The sequence below is a fragment of the Cyanistes caeruleus genome, chromosome 2 (assembly GCF_971803275.1).
Source record: "Cyanistes caeruleus chromosome 2, bCyaCae1.hap1.1, whole genome shotgun sequence".
Classification (NCBI taxonomy): domain Eukaryota; kingdom Metazoa; phylum Chordata; class Aves; order Passeriformes; family Paridae; genus Cyanistes; species Cyanistes caeruleus.
Genome location: NC_141702.1, coordinates 21,899,681 through 21,925,767, shown reverse-complemented (window position 1 = coordinate 21,925,767; position 26,087 = coordinate 21,899,681). Strand labels below are relative to the sequence as shown.

Below are 26,087 nucleotides of genomic sequence, written 5' to 3'. Positions count from 1 at the left end.
AATCTATTGTCCCTCAATCAATAGAATAATCAGCTTTCTTTTGGTATCCTGAGTGATATTTCAGTCTTACTTTCTGCCTGTTCAACAAAAAGGTGTTTTTAATATGTGCTTTTATTTCTCTATATATATTTTTAATTACTGTCCTTCTTCCTCTCCTTAAAATAAAATTTTGGAATTGCATCAGTTCTTCATAAACTACCTCTTCTTATTTCTAGTTTAAATCTCTTCTGGACCATTGATTAGTTTACCAAGAAATCAAATGTTCACTCTTCTCCCTTAAAATCTTCTAAAAGTGTTTCCTTCTAAACAACCTTTTACAGTCTGATATCTTCATTAAATTATGGGGAGTTTTTACTGTTCTGTGCACAGGAAAGCTTACAAAGAAGACCGCTGAAAACTCAGTTATATATCTGCAGATTATTTCAGTCTTGCTCTCCTGCCCTTTTAGACTTATAAAATCTATTCTTCCACCTGTTTTATCTTATATTATCACAGTTTTACCTTTTTCTCCTCTGATTTGAATGACTTATTTTTCTTCCTTTTTCTGAAGTTGGCATGAAATTCTAAACATCACTTTCTTTCTTAGAAACCTTTTCTTAAAATCTTTGTGTGGAGATGTATTATTTTTGGTCATAGACTAGATCAGCATTTGGTATTTGCTGTTCTCTTTAGTGAAATTTACATTCGTTATTGTATTCACTAGCCTTCAGTCTCATTGACAAAAAAAATCAAACCTATACATAGACATATTCCACACATTTGCACTTACTAATTTTTAGTGATAAACTGTTATACTGGTTTCAGCATTCATTCTCATTTTTTCTATGTTCTAAAACTTAATGAAGAAAGCAAAGGAATTCTTTTGATTCCTCCTCTAGAAGTTTCCGGAAATGTTTAAGTCACTTCTTCTACACTTCTTCTAGTTATAGTATAGTTGTATATTCTTAGAGGTGCTAATTTTACAGTGTGCTCATTTCTGGATATTGGAACATAAAGTTTTCAAATTGTTTTTATAATAAATTCTGGAAATTTACTTTAAATCTACTCATAAAATAGATTATATATAAATATAAATATATATATATATATATATGAAATACATAATACATCATCTCTAATTTATTATGTATTCTTTTCCTAAATGAGCCTTTTCAGAATTTTAAATCAAGTATGTCAATTAGTTCACTGAGTTAAATTTAGTTCTTTGATAAATACAATACTGTATCAGTAATTTCTTATCTGTAGTTTTCTACCACATAATCACAATAGTGATTATTGCAATCCAAACATTTTTTATAATGGAAATTTATTGAAATCCTAGAAGTGGATTACATTTGAAGAAATTTTGTACTAAATTTGCTTCCTGCTGTGTTCTGTATATAGAATGTAGTGTTCTGAGTGATCAAACCAGCAGGATAAATAAGTAAATGTCACCTTATTTCCCTTATGGTAATTTTCCCTCATGGTAACAACTTGGTTGTGAGCAGTGACTTGGTGGCATGTACAAAGATTAATATTTGTTAGGAGTACTGCTGATTATTTGGTCCAACTGCCATGTGTTTTTCATCATCTCTGTCTTATTATGCTTGCTGTACAGCTGTGCTTGAATAAATCCCCACAGTAGGTTTTTTAACTACACTACTTGTAAGTCAACACTATAAATGGAGTAGAAATTCAAGTACATCACTTAACTGAAGAATCACTTTTAGTTCAGTGGCAGATGCCTGTTACACAGTTCTCTTTCATCAGGGTGTGTCTTTTCACTGGCCAGCATGATGCTCTAAACAAGCAACATAACAATAATTTGATTATGGATGCTTAGTGTTGCTGTTGTTCTCTCCACAAAAATAGCATTGATAGTAAAAATGTTTTAAACCAGATGCCATGTACAATCAAATCATAGCTTTCTGATTTACTCTCTTGCTTTGCAAGCATATGGCATTTAAATTTTTAAATACCAAAGGAAATTGCTAGTCAATACTCACTGCTTTTTGGTGTAATTAAACCTGAAGTTATATAGAAGTTACTTGAAAAGATTACACTAAAATAATTTTGACATTACAGCAAAACAGACAGCTATTTTAATTATAAAATTCAATGCTCCAAAATTTGAATTCAAGCACTCATTGTTAGAAAAGCTAAGCATGTTAGATGGGAAATTTCTGAAACATTTTTGCTGTCTTGCTAATGCTAAAATTGTGCTTTTGTAGTCCCAGTACATATTGAACCTAGTATTGAACCAGTCTGGTCAGTTGATGAACAGAATTATAGAATTATGCTTTATTTCTTTATAACAATGTAGGAATGAGATCATTGTGTTCATTTTTAACTTATGTACATGTCTTGGTTTGTATATATGTGCAATACTTCAGAAGTATTAGGTTAACTTTTTAGAAAAGACAGAGATGTGGAATGGATGGAAAATGGAAGTGCCAATTACTATGGTGTCATTAGAAATTTAATCCTTATTTTGCAGCTGAGTGTGGTGGTCAAATTCATGCTGCTACATCGGGACGTATTTTGTCCCCTGGTTACCCAGCACCATATGACAACAATCTCCATTGCACTTGGATTATTGAAGCAGATCCAGGGAAGACAATAAGGTACATGCTTAATTTCAATGTCTCTGGTTAGCTTCAGTATTTTATAAATTTTTTGTCATTCTCATATTTTTCTACACAAGCTGCTTGTTTTTACTGGCATAGTCAAGGTATCCTTCTATAAGGTGTTGCATCGGTTTTCCAAGGTTGCCTGCCTGTTCAGGTGTAAAGTCCCTGGATGTGGGACAAGATAAGCAGCATTCAAGGCTCATTTGAGTATCACCTCACTCTGAAGTTGTATTTTGCACCAGCACAACACCAGATTCCACAAACCCCAGAATATGTTTCAGTGTTAATTAGTAGTGTTAAACAACTTACATAAGGGTGAACAAGAACCTCAGGAATCCACATAATGAATGAATGAATTTCCATGAATCACAGGTAGAAAAAGAATGTTGCATTCCCTCATCCTCCCCACAAGATAGCTCTGCCAGCACGCCAAGGTCATCAGTGCCTGGGCAAAGCACAGGCCCATTACTTGAATTAACATATTCCCAAATTCAGCGAAATGAAGAGTTAATCAGTGAAACCAACAAACCCCGTGACCTGCGCAGGAACATGACGCCTATTTGATACTGTAGCTATAGAACCTTCATACGAAACTTATGTCATATCAAGACCCACATTGGGCCCTGAAAATGTCTGTGGTGGGTTGACATTGTCCTTCCTCAGCAGGATGGGGGAGGGAGAAAATAACGTTGACAAAACCCCTTGTGAGTCAAAATAAACTCAGTTTAATAAAACAAAAGCAAAGGTCCATGCATGGAAGCAGAGGAAAAAAAAAGATTTATTCTCTATTGCCTTTTGGTAGGTGATAGCCAGCCACCTCTTCAGGAGCAGGCCTTCAGAATGTGTTGCTCTGGAAGACAAAAATAATCACAGAATATTCTGATTGGAAAGGGACTCACAGGCAAAACAATATAATAAAATGACGAATTATTCAGTGGGAGGTTTTTTTCTCCCTTTTTTTGTAATCCTGTTTCACTAAGCCAAATACTGAATTTACTCCATCATGGGTTTTTTCAATGCATCATTTTTGTTTAAATAACAATTTTCAAATTAATAATTTCCAGTTAATGACTTATAAGATGAAGAAATGTCAATGCATAAGTACTTGAAACAAAAAAAGGAGACATTTTGATATTTATCTATTAGAATTCTTCAGTATTAAGAATGTAAACATTCAGGACTTGGAGACAATGCACGTATTTTGATTTATAAGATAACATTCCTGAACATCTTAGTAAATATAATTCTTCACCTGATGATACATACAGATTATTGTATTATAATACAAGTTTTAGATTTTATGAATTTTAGCAAAAAGCCAATCTATAATATTTTTCTCTTTTTTGTGTAGGAAAGAAAATGCCATGCTGACAGGACCTCTTGTGCTATGTGTTCTACTGTCTAGTAGCTGCTACATATTTTCAGTTGCATATAATTCAAGCAAAACAGCATTCTTGCTATCTTCATTTGAATAAAAAGGGGAAATCTTTGATCAAATCATAATTTGTACACCTTAAAATACTCATCATAAAAATAAGATAATTTATAGACTTATAAATTAGGGCTTGAGGACTTATGCCCCGTAATGGCATTTTGTGTCATTCAGACATTTGTGAAACAGAACTTCATGACTCTTACAAGACCAGCTTGTTCAAGAGTAAAAGTTAGTAACTCTGCAGGACCAGAAGGTCTTCAGTCCTAAACAGTACCTTAAAACTACAATTTGGGAATGACTGCTTGGAGTTTCATGGAATTGTCTTTAACAAGTAATGCACAGTACTTTTACTTTTTCTTTGCAGTTTGCATTTTATTGTTTTTGATACTGAGGTTGCTCATGACATCTTGAAGGTATGGGATGGGCCTGTTGAGAGCAGCATACTTCTCAAAGAGTGGAGTGGCTCAGCTCTTCCAGAGGATATTCACAGCACTTTCAACTCATTAACATTACAATTTGACAGTGATTTCTTCATCAGCAAGTCAGGCTTCTCCATCCAGTTTTCAAGTATGTAAATATTTTTCTTCTCAAATATAATAATTTCATACCCTATTCATATACATTGTTCCTACACTTATTAACTCTTTCTCAACTCTTTTGCAACTTCCTCAGTCTTTAGAAGAAAAGAGATTATATTTTTAATTATGTTAGATGATTATGCAAATGGCTACAACTAGGGAGAATTTTTGGATTTACATTGATTGTTTTAGGTTTTTTATTCCCGGTTTTCCACATCAACCACATACCTAGCTTTATCTAATCAGCAATACTTCACAAGTTAAATAGGGTCTGCACATACAAACTTTTCTTCTGCACCATATTTTAAATATTCCCACCAGTGTTACCTCACAATGTATTATTTAATGTCTATGGTTTATGTTGGTTGGCTTTTTTTTTCCTCAGAACATTGTCTGCATGGTGCATGATTACTGAAATGCATTTTAAAATTTTTTATTAAACTGATCAAATTGATCTTTAGGTATAAAGTGAAAGCTTCTCTTTTCATAGAGAAATTATGATCAATATTGTTCAAGTGATCAGTATTTTAAAACTGGCTATGTGGAGTTTTTCTTTGTTATTTTGACCTAAAGACTGGCGGTAGGACACAGGACACTGTCTTTGATTCAGTCATTGCCACCTTATATGTCTAAATATAATGTATGTATTTCTCATCAAGACATAGGAAAATTATGAATTAATGTGTGTGAGTAGAACTATTGTTCTCCATAGATGACATCATTCAGAAGTAAAGGGTTCTAATCAACTTTCAGTCATTATTATTTGGATGAAGATGTAAACTTGGGGTTTTTCTAGTCTCTAAGTCTCTAATGCATTTCAGATTTACCTATTTACTTCATTTTCCTGTATTCTTCTGAAAGTTGTATCTGCCTCCCCCAAAACACTCTTTCATAAGCCAAAAAAGCTAGTTAAAAGTATGTACAGTGAATTAAAGACAAAGAGCAAAATAAATGTTTCTAAAGTTTCTCACCAGTGTGCTATGTAATATGCTGCTATTCATTGTTTTTTGAAAAAAAAAATAAAATAAGTTTTACATTTGTGGAAATAAAAGTGGGTTTTTTTCTTGTCAGGACTAGCAAATAAATGAAAATAACTTTATGCACAGATTTTTAAAGGACAGAAATGTTTAAGCAGTTTGGTTTACTAATACATTCCTTAAACTTCAGTGGCACTATGAGCAAGTAGAAGACAATTTAATGCTTTAAGAGAGAATAAGTGATTTTCCCATCCTAGGATAATATCTGATGGATGCACTGAGTGATCATGCTGACCATTGCAGAGAATATTTTACTGGAATTAATTGGAATTAGTGATGAAAAGCTGAGAGCTCAAGTATAGTGAAAATAGTTTCATTTACTCTGCTTGACAAGTGGAATGTGTTACTAATTTTTAATTGTAAGGAGTAAAAAATAACATTTAAGAAATATGTTAATGTTTAGTTATTTAATTTAAAAATCAGACTAGTTTTTTTAGTCTTCTTGAGGCATGAGCAGACCACTGTTGCCTTGACCTGTAAAGGATTTAAAGTAATCAATCTGTGGCTAAGTGAGAATCTTTACATTCTTTAGTATTCATCATGTGATCAAACTGCCTGACAGTTTGTAGCAAAGCTGCACAGAATATTGACGTTTCAGTATTTTAGTAGCTTGTAACTCTCTGTTTAAGATTTCTGAATTGCTGAAATATTTTCTTTTTTTGGCAATTGCAGAAGATGTAGACATTTTGTTACAAGTTCCATGAAGGTAATTGGTGAAGTTTTTTGTCTTCGTGTCATGTGACAGATTTTCAAGTGTTGCATCTGTTAATGAGTATTTAACTCTTAATTATAATTGAAGAAGTAAATTTCAGGTTCAGAATTGCACAGAATTGGAAAACCTTCAGTAAAACAGCTTCTGTATTGGATCATGCAATTGGGATGAGTGAACAGCCCTTTATGGGATCAGATAGAGGATATACATTTCAGAGTATCAGGTCAAATAAGCAACTTAAAGACAAAACATTAAAGCACTAATTTTCACCTGGAAAATTTGTTTCACTGTACTGTGAATGTGCTAATTAGTCTTTATACTTTGCACTCCAGAATGTCATAAATGAGTCTGACTAAAAAAGAGGTGCTGTGAGAAGGTAACTTAAGGTAGATCAGAAAATATCACCTATAAATTACTTACTGTTGATTGTAAATGTAATTAGAGGTATTTTAAAGAAAAAATTTATAATTAACTGAATCTTGGAAAATGTTTGAACATTAAAGTGCCCTGTCTTGCCTACTAAGCTCAGCATGTAGAACATGAGGACATGAACTGACAAGAGTGATTATGTTAATTGTAATCAGTCTAATGCTTTTCATTAAAATCTAATTACCATTTAGTTGTGCATAAAAGGACAAAAAATGAAGTTCAGTGTACAAAACTGATCTTTACTCTGGGGGTTAAATTCATTTAAGCTATCAGTGATGTCCACCAACTCTTTCTGGCAAAAGGGTATAAGGAAGATTTGGCATTTGGCTTCTTTATTGCAAAGAACAAGGCAACAGAAACTTATGAATGAAGTTAACCATTAAAAAGTGCTACCGAATCTAGCTTAATTATGTCCTATATATCTAAGATAAACAGGATAAATTTCCATCAAAAGTTGCCTTTTTCTTCTGATCAGCTACAGGTCTAGATATACTAATAGTAATTTTCAAACTTTTGAATATTTAAGGGCAGGTGAAATGAATGCTGTCTTTTCATAGGTATCTAGTTTCCTTTGAGATGCCATAAAGTATCCCTGCTAGTTTCCATCTGACACTGCAGAAGGTCACAGAACCATAGTTTTTTTTTCTCCTACCTTCCAGTCTTGTGCTAATACCTTGGATATGATAAGGCATCTGAAATGAGACTAGTCACCTATGTTAATGCAGATCAATTTTTCCCTGAAAGTTAAATCTCAATCTACTCTAGACTTCTGAAAGCTCTTGGATCCCATGCTAATGGGTATATTGCTTTTATTGACCTGAAGTTTGAGTTTTTATTTCTAACTGAATAATATTTTTACTTGGTATTTAGCAAAAACAGTAGAGGTGACAGATGATAGGAGCAGCAATGGAAGTTTCTAATCATATTGTCATTATTACAGGCTCTGATAGCTTTAGTTTAAAAATATCTAATATTAATTCCAGCCTTACAGTCAATCCTTTTTCTGTTCAGCTAAATTCTCAGCTGTTATAACTTAAGAGAACTGTATCCTTTTCTTCAGCTAAAAGAGTTTATAGTTCTTTAGGTGGTTTTACAGATTTTGGTCCACAAGTCAAATCATACACTGTTGCAGTCAGCAACCTCAGGATCTCATCCAGGGAAGCTGCAGGGTTCTGGGGACCAGCATGGAACACCAACGAGCCGGGCTCCCGTTCATGAAACAATTTATTCAGCATGGGAACAAAGTCAGGTCCAGAACAGAGAGCCCTGAACAGAGGCACAGCAGGGGTTTTTGAGGGACAGAACTCTCAAGGGTCCCACCTTTGAGGGTGGAGTTCAGGGTCAGGGACCAGTAGAAGCACACCAAGGGAGAACCCCCAGGGACTCAAACCCAATCAGAGCACCTGGGCCGCCCTTCACAAGGGGTTTGGGGTGGGACAATGGAACTCTTTGTCTCCCCTGAGGCCGCTGCCACAATACACCAAAGAATTTTATTCACACTTAAAATTAAAACAAAACAAAACAAAACTTAAAGATATCTAGCTTTTCTAGAGTCAGACATATCTATGATAATTTTCTATGCCTATCACTGGTTCTACAGTACTGTAAATTTTTCTTAGTTATAGTATTGTGTAAGCATCCACTTTAATTAAAAATGTGCCTATCTCTGCTTCCATAGAAGCAAAGATGTGATCTTTTGTTTTGGTAGTATAAAACAACTGTCAAGATGTTAATAAAGTAGCTAAGCATTTTTTCTCAATTTATTATATTGTTTCTGTCTTATTAGAAGAACTTTGGATGCTCATATTATTGAAAGCAAAGATACAAAACCAAGGCTTTTATACAACTTTTATAGTTGGTTTAGTCCACTTTTAATTTTTCTCTTGTTTGCTTGTTTTCTCAATATTTTTAAATTTTGCTCTTGAAGTATATGCAGAGATAAGCAATGATGACTAAAGGTGCCTAACTTTAACTTAACAACACAAGTCACCAATTATGATTATAAAAGTAAGCAACTTACACTAATTGTAATTATAACAATTATTTGGAAATTATTCTGTCAGATGCTGACATCACTGTTGAGAACTCCCTTCCTCTGGCAAAAGCTTAACTATCAGCTATTTGGTTATTCCTAATGGCACTGGGCTTTATGTGACAAACCTGTTTAAGGAATGAGTTCTGCTTTTGTCTAGCTTTGCAATTCCTTTGATAATTTGTCTTCAGCAACTTATACAGTAACTGTGCCACCTGTATTGAACTGAGTACTGTTGTCTTGAAAATTGTTCCTTTACTGTTGAAATATCTTTTAATCACTTGCCTAATGGCCTAAATTGTCACATTTAAGTAGTATAAGTATTTCCATGACAGAATCTTCATTGTTAGAATTCATCATGCAGTTGTTCCAGATTGATTCACAATTAAATTTTTGGGGAAAGCTAGTACAAAAAATATTTTTAAAGAAATTTACAATGCATAATGCATAATCAAGTATCTGTCTTACTTAACTAAATAAATTTTGAGTTCACTAAAAATGAAATCCGTAAAGCTATCCCTTGTTAAAACAAAAATAAAAGGACACAAGACATCAGAATTCAGCACTTTTCAAGTCTGTAACCTAATAATTTCACAGTTCAGTGGTTTTTGCTGTCTGATAAACGTTGCATTTCATGGTTACAATAACATGGTGATGAAAACATGGTAATGAAACAGTCACTGCACTCCTATCCATCATCTAATCCATGGCCTGGGGAAGGCATCCTCAGCCTCATGCAGGGAAGCAGATCTTCATTTGGTTCCTGTGGAACTAAGCAAATATGAATCTTGTAGGTTGCTTTGGTGGTTATCTCTAAACTTATGAGCTTTTGTGCTCCAAACTTTAATAAAGAGGCTACACTGGCATTTGGGTTTCTTTTTTTTTACATTCTTGGACAAAAAATGACATTCAAATACATTGTTGATGCTAATTTGCACAGTACTTAATCTGAACATTTACACATTATTTGAATTATTTCTTGGAGAGTGAACATTCTTTGATGTTTCACAATATTACTTGGAAATCACTGCAAATCCATGTATGCCACAGCTTTGATATGCATAATTCTTTTTCAAGCTTATTATTATGCAAACAATGCACTAAACAGGAGAAGCTTGTTCAATTTAAAAGCCTGGAAAAGTCCATATTGTTTTATATCCATGTGGACTTGAAATAAAATGGTGTCTGTAGCACAGCCCTACAGCAAATGGCTTACGTGATTGCAACCACAGACATAGTGAAAATTATAGGGATGATTTTACTTCCTTGAGTTACAAGAGAATATAAACTGAAAATTATGTAAAAGATAAATTAGACAAACATCTACCATTTTGCTCCCAGGTTTACAGGCATGCAAATAGACAGTGTCATATTCTCAAAAGCAGTCTTCTTTTGATTTTCAGTTCAAATTTTAATCAACTTTGAAAGATAATTTGAGGACCACATACAAAATAAAATCTAAAATAAGACTGTGAAAGATTCTTTAATTAGTCAGGAAGGTTTAACACAGTGGCTGTCTACCTATGGATGTCTGAAAACTCCTTGGCAATCTGGTGGTTTTCCCAGCTGTCTGTTCTTCTAGAACCTACCTCTGAATTTCATCTTTAATGAACATAGAATCTTGTTCCGTCTGAGCAGATGAGACAGTAAGAGATGGGAAATCTGCATAGAGAATTACTCTATAATTCACTGAGTATCATCTAAGCTTAAGGCCTAGAGCACATATGCAAGAGCTGAGAAGCAGCAATTACTTATTTTCCAGCTTAGTGGCATTCACATCTCATCTCCTGGCTATGCCATTTTAGGAATCAAATTTTTCTCAGTAATTTTTTTCAAGTCCAACTATGTAAGTTAGTTTGATTTTACATCCTTCAGCCTAAAAAGTAGTTATTGCTTTCCTTGTTTTATAGTGTGTATGTTGTACTTGTTAAATGCTATAAAAGAAGAGCAGTGACAGAAAGCTGGTGATTTTTAATTTCTGGATTACTTATAAATGCATATGACCTCTATACCCTTCAGATATTTGCAAAATACCAAATGAAGAAATATCAGAATTGTAATTGTCATGCAGTTACAGAATCTCTTGGGATTCTTGAGAAGTAAAACAACTTGGAAAGGAGGCAAGTTGAAAAGTTGACAGTTTGTCTAAATGTTCACTATACTAGATGACACATCAGTGCTTAAATGTTTGGTGTTCTATTTAATTAGGATCAAGTGTTATTTGGCACAATAAAAAGGTCACTGGTTTCAAATACATAAAAAGAATTTTTGTAAATTTGTAAATGTTCTGAGGCTGCAAGACCAAAACTATAAAGAACATTTTGATGTTTAATAAATACCAGTGATAATTTTTTAAATTTAGAACTTTGTATATGAGAAATGGAGATTAACAGTAAAATTAATATTAGAAGACATCGGTCCTTTCTAATTACTTGACACAGTTAAAATGGGAAAAATGTTGTTTGCTGAGATATTAAATACCATAACCTTTTAAGAAAAAAATTATTCAGAGATATGTTAAAAAAAAGACACCAATTAATGACAGAAATAGGCTTGTGCTTATTTATTTGGAAGAACTGCAAGTCTTTAACAGATATGCACTGCAGCAATCCATTGTTCAGAGATTTTGTTGTCTGTCAAATCAGGAAAAACTTCTCTGAGGTCGTGACCATGCTTTCATTCCCTTGTGGCCAAACATACTTTTACTAAACTGAACTACGATGGGGTGTCACATAAATTGTCAGAGTGGTGCCTGGGGAATCCTTACACAGTACTCATTAGCAGTGACAGCTATTACTTTAATTCCTAGTGGAAAAAAGTTCACCACAGTTAAAAACCTATCACATCTTTTACTTCATTTACATATAGGAACAATCCAAAGATGCAGATGTTAATTCAGAAACTGAATTATTATGGTCAGGAAGGTTGCATACTGGTTGTAGACACCAGTACCATTAATGGGAACTGCAACATGACTGGATTTATGACTTCCTATTTTGGGTTTTGTTCACAGTTGTAGTCAGTTCTTTGAAAAATGTGTTTGGGTAAGGACTGGAAGGAAAGAGAGTACAATTCATTAAGGACAATAGTCTCCAGAGACAGACCTCTGTTCCTTTGGAAGACTGCAAAGTTTATTGCAGCTCAAGATGTCTGAATACCTGAAGCCAGTAGAAGAGAACCTGAAGCCAGAAGAGACCTGGCATCTTCCAGAAATCCATAGTATATGTATATTTGTGTATCCACTTTCTGGGTGATTATTTGCTTTAAGTCATGCCATAGTGATTTCTCTGCTTAGTTTAACATTGCTTTTTAAATAATTTATTCTTTCAGAAAGCAAAATCCATACCCGGCTATGGGAAACTGATCATAAGTGAGACATTTTTTTAACATTCAGTTTAAATGTTCTCTAAGAAAGACTTTACTTGCCCCTGAAATGAAAACTTCAGGGCTGCATAAACTGCTTTTGATTTAGCTAGATGAGTAAAGAGCATTTGCATGCTGCAGGATAGTAGGACTATAAACAATATTATTTACAACATGATACTTACCCTATTGTGCAAAAGGAGTCAAATCTATTTTGATACTTACCCTATTGTGCAAAAGGAGTCAAATCTATTTTGATAACCAGAATATTAAACTGAGTAAAGGAGTTAATAGTTCTTTTGATGTGTTAACTGGACAAAACCAGTCCATATTTTATACCAAAGATACTGACAGCAAGTCAGCATAATCATGATGTATCTCAGGGCAGATTTTTGTAAAAGTAAAGAAACAAAATGCCTTCCTGCATTACCTGAAGAGTAAATAAAACTGTCTCTGGTTGGAATGCTGTGCTGATGAACATGTGAACATGTTGTGCATTTAATTATGCAGAGCAAGTATCTCTGCCTTACATCTTTTATTTCATCATTCCCTTGCAGCTTCCATTGCATCAACTTGTAATGATCCTGGGACACCACAGAATGGCACTAGATATGGAGACAGCAGGGAACCTGGAGACACCACCACCTTCCAGTGTGACCCAGGCTATCAGCTGCAAGGGCAGGCCAAAATTACCTGTGTGCAACTGAACAACCGATTCTTTTGGCAGCCTGATCCCCCTACATGCATAGGTACGAAGATGAGATGTTAGTCTCTATTTAGGACTAACACAGACTGCATTTCTTGTTCAATAATTCTGCATATGGTGCTAATGCTAGAGTGATGATCTTGGCAAAGCTCAGTTATTTTGTGCTTACAGACAATGTCAGTCTTGTTCCCTTGATTAACAGGATTTTTGGGTGTGATTTAACTTACTTTATTGTTATAGCTTCATAAAAGTTTAAAAATTACAAAATCTAATATAAATAAATAAAAAGAAATGGTGATTTGGATAAAAAAATTCATGTTGAAATTATTTCACTAGAATGTTCTATGTAATAGTTTGGTTACTTAAACTCTAATACATTATTTATTCTGAAAATATTTATATATATATATATATTTCTGAGTTATCTTACAGATTAAATAACCATCCTGTGCAATACCTTGGAAGATGGATACTTATTGGGAAAAGTAAATGCAGAGAAGGGGATCCAAGTGACAATGCTGTTGAAAGAAATTAGATATATTTCCGTAGCACCAGGAGAGGGTGTATCTGTAGTGCTAGATTGTATAAAGGTTTCACTGAGGATTTTCTCAGTAGACAATATTTGCAGGCTTAGAACTTTTGCTGAGTTTTATTTTTAAGGTCATTAAGGTGGGTTTTCTAGGAGTAATCAACATCTGTAAATTTATCTGCTAGGCATAGTAATCTTTTTAATCCTCGTTATTTTGTTGCCTGCTGATTTATAATTAAATGAAGACTTATTTTAGCAATCCTAGAACCCAAATGCAATATCATTTGCATAAACACAATGCTTTTTCTTTCTACAAGACAGTTTGGAGAGTCACTTTACAAAATAGCATATCTCTAAACAACAGCAGTCCCTCTGTTTCTCTGAAGTAAAAATACTATGAAGGTTTCAAGACAATGGAGGATCAGTTCTCTGACTCCATATCATGTAACAAAATTGGAGAAGCACCTAAGCTGCGTACTGTCTTCTGTATATCTTATGTGTAGTGTACAAAGCAGTATGAAAATGCTTACTTGTTTAGTAAGCATTTTCATACTGCTTTGTACACTACATATTGGGAATGTTCACAAAGTAAATATCTAAAGAAAAAATATCTATGTCGTATCTAAATCTAGAAGATTCATATTTTTATTTTAGATAGCAATTATAATTACTCCATATTTCTTTACAGGCTATATAAAACCCCAACAAAACAAACCTAAAAGAAAGAAGGAAATAAGACAGAAAAAAAGGGAGAATCCCTTTGGGCAAAAAAATATATACATAGTTACTGTTATTCTTCCATATCCTCAAGGTGACTTTGAAGAGGAAAGCAGATTAAAGTAATCTTTAGTGTAGACATGACAACAGAAGAAACTTTACGAGTTCTGTAAAGTAATTTTCTATAATTTTCAAAATTTTCATAAAGTCCTTACTTTAGTATGCTGACTTATAAATGGAATGGCCTGTAAAGAAATCTATTTAAAATGTTTAGTGTAAATTCCAAATCCTTAGTACCAACCAGTTTGCACTATAAATATGTTTCTCTTAATTTAGTTTACTCGTAATGTAGATGAAGCCTGTCTTGACTACTTTTTTCTTAGACTTACTTTTGCTAGACTTTGTAGATGTGATTATCATCAACAAGAGCAGGATTCCTTATCTGTATAAAAGTTCAACTCACAGTAACTAAATGAATGTATTTGATTTTTTATTTGGGTAATATCTTTGCTAAGTAAATCAAACTGGTTTCTGCAATATCTATGGTCAATAGAAACTGCAACCTAAGTGCTACTATTGAGCTTTCCCAGTTCTTACAGTACTTCCAGTACATATGAAATTTTCAGCATGATAGACACAGGATGAAGTAATACCAAAAATATAAAGGACTTCCTATTTAACTTCGTATATTTATTCCTTTAGAAAGATTTCTTCTTGAACCGCTTTTGAATATGAATAGAGGTCACTTTTTTAAAAGGAAATTTGGAATTTTTTTGCTAAGAGGATGTGATAGTTCTTTGTTTTAAAAAAAATATTATTAATTTTGGTAAATATAGAAGGAATTTTGCTCCTACTTAACAGCTGATATGTGCTTGTGAATTTGACACGTGACCATATTCCTGTTTCTTTTTGCATTGTGACAGCTGCATGTGGAGGGAACCTGACAGGCCCAGCAGGAGTTATTTTATCACCTAACTATCCACAGCCTTATCCTCCTGGGAAAGAATGTGACTGGAGAATAAAAGTAAACCCTGACTTTGTCATTGCCTTGATATTCAAAAGGTACCATTTCTCAATGAATGCCTCTGTTTTAAAGGGTTTTAAATGTCAAATCTAAAAATAGCAATATTTATAATTTCCCAAACTTTCCAATTAAATTCTCTGGCTACATCCTGGAGCACATATTTAATATTACCATTCATTCCAAACAATGTAAAAGAAAAATACATAGCTATATGGTACATTTTCTATCCAATATATTCCTAAGGAACAAAACTTTCTGTGATGTATCAAATAAAAATCTTTGAAAGACCATATCAACTTGTAGAAATTCTTCATTTATGCTGTAAGCAACTAAGAGTCAAGACTTAGAATGTAGTGGAAATTCTATCTGTAAGGCAGTTCTTTCAGGTTCTTAGAAATACAGCCTAAATATACTTTCTTCAAAGTGCTTAAATAAGAAAAAATATTGTTCTACTTATTCAAGACATAAAAGACACTGAGATAATGTTGTAGCATAATTTTAATTGTTTCCTCTGTGTTCCATAATCAACCAATATGTGTTGCATAGATTTTTACGAGTTGAAGGTCATGGATGTAGTCATATTCAGTCCTATACAATCATCTGGCTTGCTATATCTATGTATGCAAATGCAATTTTTTTTCATTTTTTGATACTGTGTTTTAAGTGGGAATTTAAAGCTGAGAATGATAACAATGCTCTCAAATTCAGTGGAATATTGTTCAGCTGTGATTCTTTTAGGAAGATATGGTGGCATGTTGAGAAGCTTGCTATATAATATTTGTACCCTTTCTGTGAAAAAAAAGCAACATAACACCAGAACAACAACAACAACAAACAAACACCAAGCACCAAACACCAAAAACACCAAACCAAAAAAATAAGAAAAAAAACCAACAAAAAAACCCCAGTTTCTTTAATTATGGGCTGCAGTTTATTTTCTAAAAGCTATTGATAGACACAAAATTAAAGATTGGAATCCTAAGGTACTTGAAATTACATAATAAGAAAAATACAGTAATTCTGTTATTCTGCTTTTTGATCAAATAACATTAAGGGACAAGAATAGTTCTCCACTAATTACACACTTGAAGATGTCATATGACAGATAGAGTAAGTGGCATATTTCTGTGGATAACTCAAATGCTCAGTTTCAAAAATGAAAGAAACTTACAGTTACTTAGTACTCAGATTTGTTTGTATTATTGTAGGGAGTACAGTGTGAGCAATATGATGGAATTTTCCATTTATGCTGTATTTCCAATAAATTTTCTAAATGGTTTCAGTCTGGTAATATGCACACTTTTTGGTAGCTGAGGTTAGACAGGCCTGGAGTTCCCTGGATCTTCTTTCACATCCTTCTTGTAAATTATGGTAATATTGGCCACCTTCCAGAGAGCAGGGACCTCTCCAGACTCCCACAACTTTGGGCAGATGAAATAGAGAGCAGAAGAAATAATATTTCTTTGCTATCTGAAAAACCTACTTAACATACCATTTTCTGTTCATTTCACCTAACCTTTCTCAATCTTGGGCAGTATGCTAGAGCTAGGCCTATGCTCTTTCAAGGAACTGGCTTTGAGAAGACAGCAGTGTCTACACAGGGTGTGAATGTGGACTGAGAATAGAGAGATGCATTAGAGAAATGTGTGTTTCCTACAGAAAGATTGAAAACTATTGCTCTGTACAGTTTGATTTTCCTTGGTTTTGGTCTCTAGGTCTCTATTCCTTTTACCATTTATAAAATTCTCAATTAAAAATTATCTATCTTAGCAAAAATGATAAATATATTTGTAGTGGTTAGTAGATTTAGTATCATCCAGTTCAGCCAAATAAAAGCTGGATTTTTATTTCAAGCTTTTTTCTGGATCATTCCTCTGGTCTTTTGGTAATAGGCAAACTTTCTTAATCATGATTCCATGATCTTGAGAAAGGTGTTTAACATAGGTAGGATAATATTCATAATGGCTTTTGAAAAGCTGAATGTGTTCATATCAATAACTAGATAAAAAGAACTCCACTGTGAATTTTTACTGTGAATCATATTTAAAAAAAAAAATTATTTCTGGGGAAGAAAATGTGTTAGGCAGAAAATTGGCAACTACAGTCACAGTAATGTTTAACTCATTAAAAAAAACCCTGAAGACTTAATTATTTTTTCCCTTTATTTTCAGCTTCAATATGGAACCCAGTTATGATTTTCTACATATTTATGAAGGAGAAGATTCCAACAGTCCTCTAATTGGCAGTTTTCAAGGCTCACAGGCTCCTGAAAGAATAGAGAGCAGTGGTAACAGTCTGTTTCTGGCTTTTCGCAGTGATGCTTCTGTTGGAATGTCAGGATTTGCCATTGACTATAAAGGTACTGTTCTCAAAGTAGTCTAAATAAAAGGAAAAAATGTTACTTAGTAGTTATTGAGACTCAAATCTGTTTACTTCTGTATGTACTCATAACTGAACTGCCAAATGCCTTTATGCATTAATGTATGTTTTAAAAACTATTTTCTGTTAATATGTGAAGGAACACAGAAATCTTATTTAATGAAATCTCTTTCACATCACTTATGCACATATTCACCTTCCAGAGGAAAAAAAAAAAAAAAATAGGTAGAAGATGCACATCAAAAGTAACACTTGGAAAATGATAATAGTGAAATTATCTTACCCAAGAAGACCACCTGACTGCTTCTTCTTTCTCATCAATACATACAAATACATTTTCCTTTCCATACTGTTTTGAATCTACAAATGCATTTTGAATACTACTGGATGGTATTTGCATTTTTTTTGGAGGGTGTGCCACTTTCTAGATAGAGACTGGGTTATGCTGACTGTTTATTAAAACCAGACAATCACTGGTGATGCTGATTTCTTTTCCAGTCACAGATGTTGTCTGTGGCTTGATTATAATCTTTGCTGAGTTTCATCAAGCTGTCTTTCAGCAGCAGAAGTGCTGTCTCAGCTTCTTATTCTTGACAATTGAAGCAGACCACATTAATGTACATGTCAAAAATGAAGGACAAAAAGATCTAAGAAATGCAGAAAAAATATACCCATAAAAGTGAAAAAGAACTAAAAAATAATTTTTATATTTATTCTTCATCTGTCATCCAGCATCACACATTATTCTCCATGTGTGCAAGGTTCCTCTTCCCAAAGTAACTTTCATATTGCCATAAATGAAATCTTAGACTTTTTGTCCCTGTCTAAGCAAAATATAAAAAAAAATGGGAAAATAATTTGTTCCAGGAAGTCTGCAAGGAAAGAGAATGAGATGCTGAGCAGAAGGAGATAAAGAGATAAATATGGCGATTGAAAATGTGCATACACATTTTTACTCTATGTCTATTTTTTGTCCTCAGCAGTGTGATATGAGTTCCTCTATGCAACTGAAAGTTGAATGAAATTATAATGAGATAAAAATAAAAGATACAAGGAAAGAATACCATATTTTAAAAATGTAATAATTTATTATTTTTCTTACATATATTATTCAGTACTTTATATAAAATGCATAAAATTATGGAACACTTTGAGTTGGAAGAGACTTAAAGATCACCTAGTTTCAACCCCCCTGCCATGGTAGGGACACCTTCCTCTAGACTTGGTTACTCAAAGCTCCATCCAACCTGACCTTGAACACTTCCAGGGAAGGGACATCCAAATCAATCTGTTCCAGTGCCTCACCATCCTCATGAGTAAAGGGTTACATCCTTATCTAAACCTACCCTCATTCAGTTTGTCATCACTCTCTCTTGTCATGTTGCTACGTGCCCTTGTGGTTGACTGCCTCAGCCTTTTCTATGTCCTGGGTAAGCAGGTCTACCATTTCTTGCTGGAGAGGACCCACATTTTCTGTAGTCTTCCTCCTTTTATATATAGAAGTGGTGAATTCTAGAACTGGGCATTTTTCTTCTAAATACTAAACTTTGTTGGAGTCATTCAGCTTCAGCTTCATTAGACTTACCTCTTCCAGATAATCAGTCTTAAGCAAACATCCATGATCCATGATTCAACAAGAATAATATATTAATAAGATGTTGAATAATTTAAACTGACTGAAAAAAACCACTGGTAATAGTTTGAGGGTTTTTTGTTGTTTTTTTTTTAAATTGAAAATGTATGTAGATTTACTGTAATTAATTTTAACAGAAAAGCCACGGGAAGCTTGTTTTGATCCTGGAAACATCATGAACGGCACAAGAATTGGAACAGACTTTAAGCTTGGTTCAACTATTACTTACCAGTGTGATTCTGGATATAAGATTATTGAACCTTCAACTATAACATGTGTAATTGGTGCAGATGGAAAGCCAGCTTGGAACAGAGCATTGCCATCTTGTAATGGTATGTACTGTTTTCTTACCACTTCCCTTGCCCACCCAGCAAATTCAATTTCTCAGTCCCTGAGGCTATTTACACTACAGAAATAGTGTATTCATACATCTGGTGTAAAAAATGAGGCATAAAAATGAGAATTGAGTATTGGACTATAGCTTTGTCAATAATGTATTAAGTATTTAAAAATATCTTTAAAGTCTGGAATCAACACGTGTTCATTTAATGGTTGAAATATAATATGTAAGATTCTTTAGACACCGAGTATTATTTAGAATAGCTACCACAACCATCTCAATACTGCAGTAATTTTCACCTTGGAATAAGAATTATAGTTACTGAGGAAGAAAATTAAAATGACATTTAAGAACTGTGGCTAATTTATCCTCTATTCTTGGTTCCAGTGTTTTTCTTGTGTATATGTATATACATATGTATGTATATAAAAAAATTTTAAAAAATCAAAAAGAAGTTACATATTCGTTAATAAAATCTATAAATTACTAATTTATTTATGTTGAAAAATAATCTTCTGCATAATTTTAGATTTTTAATTATAGAAAAACATAATTATGAAGGAAACATTTCTATAACTCCAACACATTAGAGATTGTTTTAAGTTAAGTAAAAGTGATATGCTTTCATTGCAAAGAAATGTTCAAGACTTGAGAATTTCATGTGTTAATCAGTTTCTGATATCCTCAAAGCAAGAAGAGAAGAAAATAGAGAAGTTTTTAAATTCATACCATGAACTAATTCCTTGTGATATTTGAGTTTCACCTCAGCCACATAATCCTATTCTGCCTACTGATAGATTGAACTCCTCATCTTCTGTCATTACATTGGATTTTTGAATAATTCATATAAGCAGCTAAGAGAAGACGTGGATTTGTAGTATTAATTGCTGCCTTTTTGTATAAGGAAGTCAAACTTGTGCAGAAATTTCAAGCATGATTTTAAAGACCTGTCAGGGAGCAGAAAGAGCAGGTCTGCTCCACAAGGGCTAAGAGCCAAGGATGTCCAAAGCACAGGCTCACTCACTTGCAGAGCTCCACAGCACATGAGCCAGGCCTGCAGAGCCAGGAGTCAATAACAGGGAACTCTCATAGACCCACATCAGTGGCCTTCTTGTCCACCTGGGCCACACCTCCTCCTCTGAGTCAGTTTCCAGGAAGCTGTTAAATTGTACTCTGCTATATGCAAGATGCCCACGGCAGGGTAACAGTGACTTACTTTCTTCCTTATAGTAGAATGATATTTTCCTTGCTTAAAAGCAAATTAATGTGACTATACTGTTTTTAAATAACCTTATTTATCCATTTATTTATTTATAAAATAATTCCATTATTGGTTTCTTGGGTGACATAACTTCTTACACCAATCTGTTATTCTGTTGAAAACTACAGTTTTTAATGAAATCATTTCTCACAATAAAAAGAGCACTGAATTGCATGTAACTAATTTAAATACAAGACTTATATTTTAATGAAGATTTTGATAGGAAGCCAGACTTTTCCAAAATGTGAGAAGACTGCCAGCAATACTTTGTTTTCAAAATACAAAAATACATTTCTTCTGTACAGTGTACAGAAATCTATTTACTTAATATCCAACACAAGGAGATGTTTGAACTTGAAAATAGCCACTCCATCTGTCCCTTACTCTGCCACATTTCCAGCCTATACATGGAGGAACGTGCCATGCGTTCACTGTCCATTGTTTTTCTCGTGATACAGAACTACTACTCATATAAATATTGACATATCCTGGGGATTTGAGCTCCATTGTTGTTAAATATGTCTTATAATTTCCATAGCTCTAAAAAGTTTCTCTTACCTTTCACTTTCTTTTTCTTTCACATACATATGAAGCCAAAGATTTTTTTATATGTATAATCTATGTGCACTTTTCATAATCATCTAGGAAGATATGAAAATAAAGCAATTCAAGCACACTTTCACAAAGCAGAATTTTTGGCATTCTGTGTAGGGTAGTGTCAGCATATCTATGTATTCCTCTGTGCCATTTTTAATGCAGTACTATATATTTTCCTGACCTGTTTTTAACATGGATAGACATAGAGAGATATTCAAATGAAAACCCAACCTAAAGCCTGTGTTTACAGTATCTTTCAATTAAATAAATTATATTTCCAGTCCTATGTGAATACTTGTAGGTAAAACTTGCATGTATTCTAATTTTCAAGAAATTATAATAAAATTATATCCTGAGAAAGAACCACTAGATATTTCAGTACAGGTAAACCAAACAAAAGAAGAACTAGTAAAATGTTATTTTTTGATCTTTAGATTATTTCTTTTCAGACTTAACTAATACAGACAGCTCTAATCAATATTTCTTTACGTTTGTTTCCAGCACCATGTGGAGGGCAGTATACTGGATCAGAGGGAGTGGTTTTATCACCAAATTATCCTCATAATTACACTGCTGGACAGACTTGCCATTATTCAATAACTGTCCCTAAAGAATTTGGTGAGAATTTCTTCTATTGATTTATCAATCATTATCCTTTTCCTACTGTTCAAATGTCCTTTATGTGAAGTAATGACCTTAGGTCACATTTGCCTTAGGTTTACATTGTATTGCAAATTATTTATAAAAACTAAATATATTCCTGACATGGAAAATGTTTCTAGGGTTTGAACCTTTTACTTCTCCCAAGAGAAACAAACCAGTCTATGTTTGGTATCTAAGCATATCCTGAATAACTTCATTGTTTACATTATTCATTATCCTATGATAATGAATAATGGATAGTCATTCATTCAATCTTCCTGCAAAGTAAAATCAAGTGTCAGAAAACAAGCCCTTATACTCCTCTTAAATTGTAACTTTTTTGTTTTTCATGTTTTGACAAGGACAAGATAAGCAGAATCACATTTGTTTAAGGTGTACAGTGGAGGGAAAAGAAGAAATTCTACAGAAAAGTACCAGAAATGTTTGTGAAAAATCACAAAACTGATTATTTCAATGTATCAAAATATTTGGACAGAATCTCTAAAATTCAAGCAATTGTATATAAGGTGTAGTTTTGTGCAAAACAGGTTTTTCCTAAGTCCAGACAAATAGCAGTAAGATTCATTTTACTACTTATTTACCAAGAGGCTTGATTCACAACTTAATGCATTTGGTACTTTCTGTACCATGTACAATGAAACCTATAAGGACTCAGCTGTCAACAAAATATAGATGGCTAGAGTGACAAAATCATATTTTTATTGACTTCGTTTTACTTGTAAGTTGTAATGCAATATTGTAATGTAATATTCAATGTATATTCAATTGTAATATTCAATTATTTATTAATACACTTTATGTACAACTGAAGTGAAAATTAAGTGTAACAGTATGTCAAAGCTGGTAACACACTGGTATTTTTAATATTGGATCAGTTTTCATAGCCTTCTGATAAACACTAATGCAAATATAAAAATTTGACAAATCAATATGTTTAAAAAAATATTTCTCAGACTAAAGCAAGGTAAGCAACTAATCCAATGTGATAATAGATAATTCTTAATAGTTGCGATATTTGGAAATGTAATTTTGATACAAACCATTCTGTTTAGATATTCCATTTTCTCATTCTCATAGGTAGAAAAAGAAAATGGAATAAGACTTGTTTGACTGGAGGTCACAGTTTTTTTGAAAGCATGATTTAATAAATTTGTAAATTTGGTTTTAATTAAAAATATGGAAATTTATTTTTTAAATAAAAATATGGAAAACAAATATTATTACATGTAAGTTTAATGCAGCTGTTTTATCATATTAGATATTTTTATAAGTTGGAAAAATTCATGCAGGAATTCATTAACAAATAAGACAATGAGAAATATATCCTTAAATTTGATTTTAAAGACTAAGTCCTTCTTTTAACTCCTCTCTTTTTATTTTTTTATCTTTATCTTTTTCTTTTTCTTTTTTTTTTTTTTTTTTTTTAATACAGTTGTGTTTGGACAATTTGCCTATTTTCAGACAGCTTTGAGTGATGTAGCAGAACTATTTGATGGAGAAAACTCTCAGGCTAGACTTCTTAGTTCTCTGTCTGGATCCCACTCAGGTAACTAATAAAGAAAAGAAGTATACACTTTTACAGAGCTTAGTATTGGAAAAAAGTAATCAGGAGTATGTTATGAATTTACTTTGGAAATAAAATTATTAGAACAGGATGCTAAGGGAAATGGAATGCCCTTCTAAATCTTTGAATCAAGTCATTATTCTGGAACATATGGTTAGGCAAGGACTGATTACTGGGGTGAGTGTAGAAATAGTTGAATGAAGTTCTCAGATCTCTATGTAAGTGGACAGATTGGATGGTATAATTGTCTTCTCTGCCCCCTAAACTTTTTGAAATACACATCTACATATTCTGAATGGCTAATTGAAACACAAATTACTTGTATATTTACAAAATGCAATTATCTGTATGCAAACATGCACTTAGACTAAAAGCAGGCTAGCTGTTGCATTCAGGTAACTATAGCAAAATGCTGACCTTATGAAATCATAATTAAGCTTTTATGGATTTCAACATGGTCAAATTTCCAATGTATGCATATATAATGAATGTGATTATCTTCAGTGATATGTAAGTATATTTTTTATATTTCTTCACCTATGAATGTGTTTTGTCAAACACTTCTAGTATTTAGGAGAGTTTGTATGTGAGTTTAATATTTTTGCAGTACAGGGCTATTCATGGCTTCTTGGTGTTTACCTTGAATGATTGGAGAAATGCTTAATAAGAAAATAATGTAGCATATCTATTTGATTTATATAAAATATATTATTACATTAAAAACTCAGCTTCTAATTTTCCTCTGATGAATCCAGCTATTTGTTTCGCAATAAGAGTTCACAAAAAATTCTAGGAGTTGTTTAATTACTGACAAGAATTCAGCAACAAAACAAAATTAAATTTTTAAATTTAGGAGACAACTCATCCCAGCACCAAATTTTACTGCATCAGACTGTCATATGAAAGTTGAAACTAATGTCTGTTTTCATAGCAGACATTTAAAAATACTTGAAGGGTATTTAAACTTCTGATTTTTATTTATTACTTGTGACATATCTGATTCACATTGATTTAGAATAGGTTTCTCCTACATGGTATCACTATTGTAATAATATAAAATTAATCAAAGTGAAAGAATTTTTTGCCAAACTACTACTCTTATTTATATACAATATTTTAAATCATCATTTGTTTCTGTAGAATTTAATAAAATATGGGTTTATACAGTCCAAGGAGAATAAAAACAGTAGTAATATGTAGTGGAATCATTGTAAAAGTACTGCAATTTTGTCTATAGTTTTTCATTACTGAACTTCTATCATGGCTCCTGACAGATATATCAGGAAAGGAGATAAAGTATATTAAATATTTTTATTAATCCTCAAGTCAGAAATAAAATTTGCAATGCCATAAGAAAGTTAATAATGTAATATAGTTCTTGTGTGACCATATATTTTATTGAAGCCACTACATAAAACAAATCATGGGTTTGCTCTCTTTCAGTTTTAGTCTTGAAATGATAAACATTCCATGAAGATCCCTGTGGCATTTTTCAAATACTTTTATTTGTTGAATATGTTTTGCAAGGCAAAGTAATCCTCTCAGTCACAGAAAAGGGTTAGCTAAAAGTCTTCTAATAATTTTGTCCCCAAGTGACAGTAGGGTTCTCCAGTCAAGTAGTTTATTGGAGTTCTAGTTCCAGCTGCTGCAGTAAATTCCACATGTTTCTCTTGTTGAAGTCTTTTTATTCTGGCAATGGCAAATTTAATTTTGTACAATGTTACTTATGTATTTTTTCACTATAGAGGAAAATATGAAACTGTGTTTTCAACAGCATATTTGATTATGTATTGAAGAGCTATAACTGTTGTTTCTGTTTTGTGTACTTATTTTCTGTTCCCATTTGTAGGAGAGACATTGCCTTTGGCTACATCTAATCAAATTCTTCTGCGATTCAGTGCTAAGAGTGGGGCATCAGCCAGAGGGTTTCACTTTGTTTACCAAGGTAAACGTGTCTACTTTTGGTGGAAGACACAAGTGCCAATTTCATTAATTGTATTATTTTAAATTCTGCATAAATCTTAATGTATTGTTTTAAATGTGAGTGTAGTCTTAACCTTTTTCCAGAGATCAGGGACTTCTCCTGATGGCAGACTGGCTTGATAACAGCAGCTGTCTGTGCTTACCCTGTCTGGCCCCACAGACTTGAATATGTCCAGCCTTTCTCAGCAGTCAGCAATCAGATGCTCTGTTAATGCTGAGTGGACTCAAGGGGTTTAGGAGTGTGCTTAATTGTATCAGTCTTTCTTAGTATTCCCAGCTGATTTTTCAAGAGTTTTTGCTCAGACTGCTAAGGATGCTGTCTTTTTGAAGAGCTTGGAGAGAAAATTGCTGCAGCAGAGACCATCAGGCTGTTTCAGTATTGAAGGAGACTTGCTTGTCTGTTTCTGACTCAGCTGAACCTGAGCAGACATTATGTGCACGTCTGCACGCTGCAGCTGAAATGCAAGAGTGACATGGCATGGCCAAGTCTGTTAGC

At 33.1% G+C, this 26,087-nt stretch overlaps 1 protein-coding gene across 4 annotated transcripts in view; it reads left to right on the top strand.

Moving 5' to 3' along the window:
• CSMD1 (CUB and Sushi multiple domains 1) overlaps positions 1-26,087 on the top strand; it is a 1,072,055-nt gene that overhangs the window by 891,806 nt on the left and 154,162 nt on the right. For all 4 annotated transcript variants that reach the window (XM_086876027.1, XM_086876026.1, XM_086876028.1 and 1 more), the window contains exons 25-33: positions 2,477-2,603; positions 4,409-4,611; positions 12,753-12,944; positions 15,071-15,209; positions 17,343-17,530; positions 19,321-19,515; positions 21,883-21,999; positions 23,477-23,590; positions 25,458-25,553. In XM_086876027.1, coding sequence (XP_086732153.1) covers positions 2,477-2,603; positions 4,409-4,611; positions 12,753-12,944; positions 15,071-15,209; positions 17,343-17,530; positions 19,321-19,515; positions 21,883-21,999; positions 23,477-23,590; positions 25,458-25,553 — 1,371 coding nt within the window. The remainder of the gene's footprint in view (positions 1-2,476; positions 2,604-4,408; positions 4,612-12,752; positions 12,945-15,070; positions 15,210-17,342; positions 17,531-19,320; positions 19,516-21,882; positions 22,000-23,476; positions 23,591-25,457; positions 25,554-26,087) is intronic.